Below are 10,747 nucleotides of genomic sequence, written 5' to 3' on the forward strand. Positions count from 1 at the left end.
AAATCCTGCAGCGCCCGCAAGGTCCCCCTGCTCAAGAAAGCACATATACAGGCCCGTCTGAAGTTTGGCAATGAACATCTGAATGATTCAGAGGAGAACTGGGGGAAAGTGTTGTGGTCAGATGAGACCAAAATCGAGCTCTTTGGCATCAACTCAACTCGCCGTGTTTGGAGGAGGAGGAATGCTGCCTATGACCCCAAGAACACCATCCCCATCGTCAAACATGGAGGTGGAAACATTATGCTTTGGGGGTGTTTTTCTGCTAAGGGGACAGGACAACTTCACCGCATCAAAGGGACGATGGACAGGGCCATGTACCGTCAAATCTTGGGTGAGAACCTCCTTCCCTCAGCCAGGGCATTGAAAATGGGTCATGGATGGGTATTCCAGCATGACAATGACCCAAAACACATGGCCAAGGCAACAAAGGAGTGGCTCAAGAAGAAGCACATTAAGGTCCTGGAGTGGCCTAGCCAGTCTCCAGACCTTAATCCCATAGAAAATCTGTGGAGGGAGCTGAAGGTTCGAGTTGCCAAACGTCAGGCTCGAAACCTTAATGACTTGGAGAAGATCTGCAAAGAGGAGTGGGACAATATCCCTCCTGAGATGTGTGCAAACCCGGTGGCCAACTACAAGAAACGTCTGACCTCTGTGATTACCAACAAGGGTTTTGCCACCAAGTACTAAGTCATGTTTTGCAGAGGGGTCAAATACTTATTTCCCTCATTAAAATGCAAATCAATTTATAAAAATGTTTACATGCATTTTTCTGGATTTTGTTATTGTTATTCTGTCTCTCTCTGTTCAAATAAACCTGCCATTAAAATTATAGACTGATCAGACAAAATCAGCAGGGGATCAAATACTTTTTTCCCTCACTGTATATCCGAACAATACATTTACTTTTTGCATCAATGATTGTGATCTTCAATGATCACACCTTTTGATCACACATGGGAAAGAAATTATGGGGGGGAAAATGTTAAGTCATTTTTGATGGGTAGTGCAAGTGTATTACCTAATGTGAAAACAGTGTAAAGTACTGTAATTTACAGTACTGTGGCATACCACGTTCAAAGGGCAATTTTGAAACATGTATTTTGTATTTTTTTCTATTGGATTAAATGGTTGTTAAAACAACTAGATATCACACAATGGGAGGCAGGTAGCCTAGCCGTTAAGAGCGTTGGGCCAGTAACCGAAAGGTTGCTGGTTTGAATCCCCAAGCTGTCTAGGTGAAAAATCTGTCGATGTGCCCTTGAGCAATGCACTTCACCCTAATTGCTCTTGTAAGTCGCTCTGAATAAGAGCGTGAATGTAAAATTATGTTGTGATTAAATAAATGTTCTAATGGTATTTCACAGTAAACTTATATTTTGGATCAATGGTTGCATGTTGAACGATGTCGCCAAACAAAATGAATGCACAATAAAAGGTTCTAAATATAAGACTTGTTGCGTTACAAGTGTTACCAGCTTGGATCACCACATACTTGGGAAAATAGCACCAAAACAATTGGGAAAAAACTGTAATATCATTCTAGTTTATATATTAAAGGGTACATCTGTCAGGTTTGTGTGTGGGTGTGTCTGTGTGTGTGTCTGTGTGTATGTGTGTGTGCGTGTGTGTGTGTGCGTGTGTGTGCGTGCGTGCGTGCTTGCGCAAATGCAGTTGCATTCAAGCCTGTAGCTCAGTATGAGCTGCTGATTGTTCCCCATAGTCAAGATTGTGCGACAGGCGTCACAATGTACGTCAGAAGTGTCCCTGACTCTCCTCACACAATGGAGCGAATGAGGGAGAGGCGGATGGGTAATGGCTAGAATGACAGTGTCTAAATTATCAGTACAACACAAAGACTTAAAAATATATTTTAATAGTGTTGCTTTTGATTGGTATCCAAATACATCGACAACAAGAAAAAAATACATTAATAATCTCCATGACTCATATTCAGTATAGTAGCTAATGTACTGGATGTCATTTTTTTAATCAAATACAGAAATCTGAAAGTTATATAATATATGAATGTACAGCATACAGTATATTATTGGTACACTGGTAATACACACTTTTCACTCCACTTTTAGAGTCATATACAAAATATATAGTCAATAGATCAGTCAAACACAGTATGTGAACAACACATATATTTCCACATTATTCTATACAAACACTATTGTGTATAATATAATCGTTTAATTTCTAAAACATAGAAATCAAACCTTTACTCTGCCATAGACAATGCTACATGAATGTGTACTTTGACACTAAAACAGAAGTCTATCGATTGAGAACTGCTGAAAGACAACCCATTATGATTTTCAAACCAAAATGCATCCATTCAACAAAATAAGACCAAGTTGACCAATGTGTAGATCACTGTAGAAAACACTGTATCTTTATAGATAAAAACCAAACAAAATCGTTGTGGTCTGTTACATTTTCGCCATTTTATATTTTGTGCTCAAAGAAGCCTTCTTTCTCACTATGAGTTAATATAAATATGGCATTTTAAATTACCTCTATTATGAGGTTACTCAGCAATCAAATTAATTCAAAGTAATGCATGTACAACTGAATCATCAGAAAACATTATTATACAATATTGGATTGTAAGTATCCTAAATATGTATAGGAGAATATACATTTTCACCGTTTTTAATATTTTGTATAGACGTTGCACATTTTACAGGAAAAGCTTGAAATATGACAATATGCCATACTGAATTAAGTAAGTCACAGACTTATTTTAGGACGGAGGGTCACGCAGGCTTCCATCTGAAATGAAAGAAAACAACAGAGAAGAGTTCGTTAATTTAGTTCAGCAAACAATATTTATCACACTGAAATCTTAGTAGTGATGCATCTTATACTGTGAAATGGAAAATATCGGATGAGACTATGACATTTTTTTATGTGCCAGTGGTAACATGGCCTGTTGTCTTATATCAACATATTAGCACGACAAAAATGTCCCTTACCTTGGTGGAAGCTTTGTGAGTGCATGGTTGAGTGGGAGTTGATACAACTCAGGTTGTCACCCCAAGACAGGGTGAAAGAGGCATCTGCCTCAAACAGAGGTTCCATGGCATCCAGTTCCTCCAGAAGGGACTGGGCATGGGGCAAACTGATGGTGGGGGCTGGATGGACCAAGGCAGGGGCACACTCCTGGAAGGCTGTGAGAGCGATGGCTGACGATGGTATTGATGATGGAGGCTCCACTGACACGTTCGTATCTATCTCACTCTCTGATGACTCCACCATGTCTCTTTTAGTCCCTGCCATCATAGCTCCACCCACTGCCATGCAGTTACACTGCGTCGATTGGACGCTACAGAAGTGGTTTACTCCAATTGAAGATTCACCCTTGAAGAGGCTGGGGTTACACCTGCTCACTGGGGTGAGTGGCAAGCATGGCAGGGAGGAGTTAAAGGAGGAAGGGGGGGGAGAGTAACATGAAGAGGGGGACAAAGGGAAAGTTGAGACCTCCTCAATGAGGCTCTCTAGAGCCATACTCTCCTCATACAGAGAGATATCCTCTCGGCTAAGGGGCGGGTCTAGCCCCATCCAGGGCTGGCACTCACCTCCGCAAGGAGGAGAGGAATTCTGGGATGTGGACTGAAGGCTGGGTGAAGACGAGAAGGTGGATGGGGTTACTCTGGGGAGAAGAGGGTCACAATAGAATCCCTCAGCTAAAGAGCTAATATATTTAGCCAAGAGAGAAATTTCCTCCCTCTCTCGCTCCTGCTCTCTCTCCATGGAGAAGAAAGAGCAGGACGGGTGTGTGGGGGAAGCCTCTGGAGTTAGGAGGAGCTCATTCAGAGGGCCACGGAAGGGCCTGTGGGGAACATCCACATACAAGGGACCACTAATCTGTGGCAAGCCCATGATTGAGCATTCATCTCCCCCAAAACTATTGGTGGTAGGGGGCAGCTTTCTATGGGGCTCTGCCGGGAAGAGTACCTGAGGATGCTCAGAAGAGAGGGCCTGGGAGAAGCCTGGTGCTCTATGTGCTGAGTTAATAACCGCATGGACCATTGGGCATGACACAGCTGCATTGAAAGGATCTAAACTGAGTTGCAGTTTCTCCACAAAAGGAAAACTGCCACTAGCAAGATGAGGGGTGTACGGGGGAGTGCATGCAAACTCCCCCATCTGTTGAGGGTGGGGCATAGTAAGAGGGGCGAGGGGCTTGGTGAGGGAGGAGGGGAGGGGTTCTGACATATTGGTTAGGTGAGAGGTAATTCTCTGAGTCAGAATATCAGACTCAGGGTCAGTCAGTGAGGCAGGAGTGGTTGGTCCAACAGAGAGATGGCTGGTCTTTATTTTCCACTGGTGTTGTCCTCCATGTGTCTGGGGGAAGTTCTCTTCATCCAGAGACGACAGGCTGGAGCGAGGACCATAACCAACTGGCTGCATGGGCTCCTCACAAGAGCTCACACCAGACGTGGCAGTGCCGAAGTCAAAGGACTGGGCTGACAGGTCACTTCTACTGGGGGTGAAGACCTGATTTGGACTGGACAGGCTCTCACCAGAACCCAAATACCCAGGGAACTGGTTCTGCTCCAAACACAGCTGCTGGCGTATTGACCACGCCTCTGACTCACTAAGAGAGAGAAAGAGGAAAAGAGACAATAATGATTTATATCTCACAGATCCTGTATAGAGGTCATTGTTAAAGGTAAGAGACAAATGGCATAGTGGTATTTCATAACAGTGTAGCTGTGGTACCTGATGACGTAGTTGTGGCAGCTGATGGGGTTTTCTTCGTTGTTCAGCTGGAGGACCATATAGAGCCAGACCCATGAGTGGTCTGCTGCCTCCACCTGCACCACCATCTCCACCTGCCTCTCCCCTCCTTCACTCACTGCAGAGACAGACACATTCCCATATTCAGCTCTCCTCGCTGGTCTGTCTTCCTCTTGTGTTTGTACTGTTGGTTGTGTTGTGTTACACTATATGTTAAGTGGCTGTGGTTGAGTAGTTGTGTTATTGTGGATGTACTCACATAGGAGACAGTGCTGTGTAGAAGCATGGGAGAGATCCCTGGGATGGACCAGGCTGTACCAGGAGCGAGAGCGTAGAGAATCCACATCGTAGCCTAGGTACACACTCACACTGGAGGAGAAAGGGACAGCAGAGTTGATAACATACCTCATGTTCTCATGCATATACACTACCAAAACAGTGTTATACTTCAGAATGAACCAGGCTTATTCTTACCTGTCCTGGGCATCCCAAAGCCTCATGTCCCTGTGGTGTTGAGAGTGGAAACAAGCCAGCAGGATGGACTGCTCAGGGGGTGGGGTGAGCGGGCCACTCTTGGCGATTGTAAGGTAAGGCGTTTTTGTCTTCAGAGGGGTACAGAAACACACCCATACTGGGTTGGAGTTCCAGTATGCAGAGACAGGGCAAGGTGGGGTGAGGCATCGAGCTCTGACTAGCATCAACTTGTTCTCCGCACCCTGCCGCCGGATGAACTTTGTAGTATTGAAGCGACATCTAAATAACCTGTCTGGAGGAGGACAAAAAGCAGAAAGGTTTGAAATTAATGTAATCTGTTGTCATTATAAGATAAATATACAGTACCAGTCAAAGGTTCGGACACACCTACTCATTCAAGGGTTTTTCTTTATTTTTACTATTTTCTACATTGTAGAATAATAGTGAAGACATCAAAACTATGAAATAACACATATGGAATCATGTAGTAACCTTAAAAGTGTTAAACAAATCAAAATGTTATATTTGAGATTCTTCAAATAGCCACCCTTTGCCTTGATGACAGCTTTGCACACTCTTGGCATTCTCTCAACCAGCTTCATGAGGTAGTCACCTGGAATGCATTTCAATTAACAGGTGTGCCTTCTTAAAAGTTAATTTATGGAATTGATTTCCTTCTTAATGAGTTTGAGCCAATCAATTGTGTTGTAACAAGGTAGGTGGGTATACAGATGATTCCCCTATTTGGTAAAAGACCAAGTCCATATTATGGCATGAACAGCTCAAATAAGCAAAGAGAAACAACAGTCCATCATTACTTTAAGACATGAAGGTCAGTCAATACAGAACATTTCAAGAACTTTTAAAGTTTCTTCAAGTGCAGTCGCAAAAACCATCAAGCGCTATGATGAAACTGACTCTCATGAGGACCGCCACAGGAATGGAAGACCCAGAGTTACCTCTGCTGCAGATAATAAGTTCATTAGAGTTACCAGCCTCAGAAATTGCAGCCCAAATAAATGCTTAACAGAGTTCAAGTAACAGACACATCTCAACATCAACTCTTCAGAGGGGACTGTGTGAATGAGGCCTTCATGGTCGAATTGCTGCAAAGAAACCACTACTAAAGGACACCAATAAGAAGAAAAGACTTGCTTGGGCCAAAAAACACAAACAATGGACATTAGACCGGTGGAAATGTGTCCTTTGGTCTGGAGTACAAATTGGAGATTTTTGGTTCTAACCGCCGTGTCTTTGTGAGACGTTGTGTGGGTAAACGGATGATCACTGCATGTGTATTTCCCACCGTAAAGCATGGAGGAGGAGGTGTTATGGTGTGGGGGTGCTATGCTGGTGACACTGTCTGTGATTTATTTAGAATTCAAGGCACACTTAACCAGCATGGCTACCACCGCATTCTACAGCGATACGCCATCCCATCTGGTTTGGGCTTAGTGGGACTATCATTTGTTTTTCGACAGGACAATGACCCAACACACCTCCAGGCTGTGTAGGGGCTATTTTACCATGATGGAGAGTGATGGAGTCCTGCATCAGATGACCTGGCCTCCACAATCCCCCGACCTCAACCCAATTGAGATGGTTTGGGAGGAGTCGGACCGCAGAGTGAAGGAAAAGCAGCCAACAAGTGCTCAGCATATGTGGGAACTCCTTCAAGACTGTTGGAAAAGCATTCCAGGTGAACCTGGTTGAGAGAATGCCAAGAGTGTACAAAGCTGTCATCAAGGCAAAGGGTGGCTATTTAAAGAATCTCAAATGTAACATTTTGATTTGTTTAACACTTTTAAGGTTACTACATGATTCCATATGTGTTATTTCATAGTTTTGATGTCTTCACTATTATTCTACAATGTAAAAAATAATAAAATAAAGAGAAACCCTTGAATGAATAGGTGTGTCCAAACTTTTGACTGGTAGTGTACATTTGAAGAACAGTTATATAATTCGTAAAGTAAGGTCTTGGTTGTGTTTTGATAGATGATGTCACCATAGTCTAGGATAGGAAGCAGCAGTTGGGTTACTAAACGTCTTTCTAATGGATACAGTAAAACAATTCTTAGATTAGTACAGTGATGAGAGATCTATACCTGTGTCAGTAGTGGTCATCGGTAGACCTGCAAGGTTGCTCCTCATGACAAAGTGGTCCCTAGGATCAATTATATCATATACACGATCACTCTGGGCAACCAGGTCCACCTGAATGAGAAAAACAGGTTGCATGACATTGAATGATACTTTCATAGGCCTATGCACAATACTTTCAGTGTATGGTTTGTCAAAGTAACAACAACAGCCACCAGTTTGCAGCTTAGGCTACTCACCATACAATGGCCGAGGTGGTCTGCGACGTTGTCAGATAGATACATAAGTTTTCCATCGCTTGTTAGGAGTATCATGAAACCTGACAATTCGTACATCAGCCCTGACAGCTCGTGAAACAACATGAAGTCCATGGTCTCGTCTTGAAGAGCGTCTGTTTTGGCAAATAAAAAAAAAAAAGGTCTAAAATTAGTTGTGAATATCGTCACGGAGACAAAAAGCATAAAATAAATTGTACTATTTGCATTTTATTCAACAGGGATCGTGTTCATCCTAAATATTACTGGTGTTATGCTTCCAACAGATTGGAGTCACGCGCATTTACTCGCTACAACAGACTAGTACCATGGACAGCGCCAAATACTTTCAGAACTTTGGACAGCGCAAGACGTATAGGGACATTATGTAAAAATCCATACCAAATCAAACTATTAGCCAACAAATAAATCAATAGATTAACTTCTAAATTACAGTGCATGATAGGATGCAGTGGTTGTCGACCATGCACGTTAAACTTCAGTGCACCTGGTGACTAAAACCACAAGAGAAAAAGTACACTTCGTGTGACCATATTTAAAATAACAAAAAGGTTGAGCCTACCTTGAGAGAAGAATACAGACTTTCTGGTGTACATGCAGGCAAGTGACATGATGTGTAGGTAGGAGAGTCGAGCTTTGTCCGAATCGGAGATGGGCAACAGTTCCTTGATGTTCCGAATCTCTGCGTTGATTTGATCCCTCCGAGCCTTCGATGCTCCTTTTGTCGACCGATACATTGTCGCGTGCCTGTCTGAAACAGGTGTCTGTTCGGAGTTTGAGAGGTTTGTAGAAGTCGCGGAGTTGTTCTGTCTCACTACTTCATCCTCATTCAGGCGCTGTAAATTGACAACGGAATTGTTAGAATGAATATGACTAGTTTAATAGCTGAGTTTGCATTGTCAATTCATTGTAATTTGTCTCCCCGCGGGCAAGGAGCTGTTATGGTGGCTGTCTATGTTGACTAGTTATGTCGTGATTATAAAGTACATGAACGAGGATGTTCTTTATATAGGCTGATGGTGGGGTGGAGGGGTGGTGAGCAACCATAGATAGGAATAGAATTTGAATGGCAATGGGAGGGGGTGATTAGCATTGAGAACTGCCTGCTGTATGATATCTCTCTCTCACTCCCTCTCTCTCTATCAAGTGTCATAGAGAGAGAGAGAGAGAGAGAGAGAGAGAGAGAGAGAGAGAGAGAGAGAGAAAGATAATGTGTGTGTGTTTGTATGTGTGTTAACCAAAGCATAGGCAGTAAGTGTTGTCTCCAGGTGAACTAAGCAAACGCCTACACACTCCCCTTCCCTTCTCTCTCTGGTGAGAATTCAGCCTTGTACATGTTCCTTGCTTTATTATTGCCTTGGTTGTTCAGTTTATTTTTAGAACATGTACTTAAGAGGAATGTTCTGATTGTAATGATACTCTATTTTTATCTGATTCGCTTCTCAGACTGAGTTCGAGGTCTGCACCAATTACAGCGAAAATACAAGAGGTCAAGATTACATTTGTTCATTTGTAGTTTTAGAAGTGGAGTTACATTAGAGTTAAGATATATTAGGCATTGAAGTCAAACAGTATACATCATTCAGATAACATTTGGTATACTTTTTACCTATAAGTAAACTACAACCACAAATGAGACTACAGCCACACACATTTTCACTTTACTGATGTACAACATGCCTGACTCAAACATCCTGTTGATAGTCCTTCATAATATCATATCACTACACTACAGTCTCTTCGTCATGTACGACTGATCAACTGGATTCTCCTTGAATTGTAAAAAAATAAAAATCATCAGATGACGTCAGATAGATTGAGATTTTACTGGCTTCAGTTTGGTCCAGGCCCATGGGACACAGAGGGAACTGCTGTTTGACACCCTGGGCTCCCTGTGGTAATGGATGTTTTTTATCGTGGGTGGTGTGGCCATCTGTTGAAACTACAATGGTGTTGAGATATGGAGCATCTATTCTCACTGATGGTGCAGGACTTTGATACACCACAGAATTAGATTTTCCCAACTCTTGAATTGCTATTTTGTATATAGAGACATTTTCACATGCAGAGGTGTTAGAGAGTTTTTCTATAACTCAGCATTTATTTCTCTCTCTTTCCATCTTCATTCATCAATCACAATGTCTCCATCTATGTGTGACCATGGCAACAATACTGCTGTTACTTAGTAACCACATTGAGAATAATTATTTATTTGTGGACCAAAGACACCATTTAAGCCAGAAAGTGATAACCACACTTGATTATTTAGAGGCGGATTACAGATAAAGGCAAGTATGTTGTCTGAAATATAAAATACGATTTTTGGATATGTAATTACATTTAGTGTAGAGCGATGTGATTACATGGACCACTGCCATATCTTCATCATAGGTTCAGTTTAGGAGGAGCTGTCACGTTCGTTCAAGGACGGGTCAGACCAAGGCGCAGCGTGATATACGTACATGTTTATTTACACTGAATAAACAACAAACAAACGAAACGTGAAGTCCTAAGGTTGTACATAGAACAAACCTTACCCGGAACAAGATCCCACAACTAGACAGTGCCAATAGGCTGCCTAAGTATGGTCCCCAATCAGAGACAACAAGCGACAGCTGCCTCTGATTGGGAACCATACCGGCCAACATAGATCCACACATACTAGAACACAAACATAGAAAAAGCACAACAAGGAATATACACACCCTGACTCAACATATAAGCGTCCCCTGAGTCAGGGCGTGACAGGAGCACAGTATGATCTTCATAGAAGTTGTGTAACACGACCAAACATTTAATTCCTTATTGTTCCTCTGTAGAGTTTTATCAGTGTGACGAGTACGGAGTATACGAAGAGGCAGGACGCAGACACAGGAATTAACAAGGTCAAGGTTTACTTAACAATGACAAAGAGAAATAACAACGATAGAGTACACGACACGAAGCTAAACAATCACACACAACATATTACAGAACAGTCCAGGGCTAAATAGGTATGGTGATGAGATGCAGGTGCGCTGGAGGTGATTAGGGTGTGTTGGGTTTCCATTCCGGTGTTGCCGAGGTGGTGCGCTCAGACCGGTGGCTCAGTAGACCGGCGAATCAGAGCAATGGGAGGTGCTCCAAATCCGGTGGTCAGTAAGATT

At 42.6% G+C, this 10,747-nt stretch overlaps 1 protein-coding gene across 1 annotated transcript; it reads right to left on the reverse strand.

Annotated features, from left to right (window-relative positions):
- Window positions 1–2,749: 2,749 nt before the first annotated feature.
- Window positions 2,750–8,338, reverse strand: LOC311099829 (neuronal PAS domain-containing protein 4A-like; the record flags this gene model as incomplete). Its single annotated transcript, XM_084140569.1, has 8 exons — window positions 2,750–2,778; window positions 2,982–4,606; window positions 4,732–4,867; window positions 5,009–5,118; window positions 5,224–5,515; window positions 7,332–7,440; window positions 7,566–7,717; window positions 8,164–8,338. The coding sequence occupies 8 exons, from the start codon at window positions 8,336–8,338 to the stop codon at window positions 2,750–2,752; spliced, it is 2,628 nt and encodes an 875-aa protein (XP_083996695.1).
- Window positions 8,339–10,747: the final 2,409 nt, after the last annotated feature.

The sequence above is a fragment of the Coregonus lavaretus genome (genome assembly GCF_964263955.1).
Source record: "Coregonus lavaretus genome assembly, chromosome: 24".
NCBI classification, from domain to species: Eukaryota; Metazoa; Chordata; class Actinopteri; order Salmoniformes; family Salmonidae; genus Coregonus; species Coregonus lavaretus.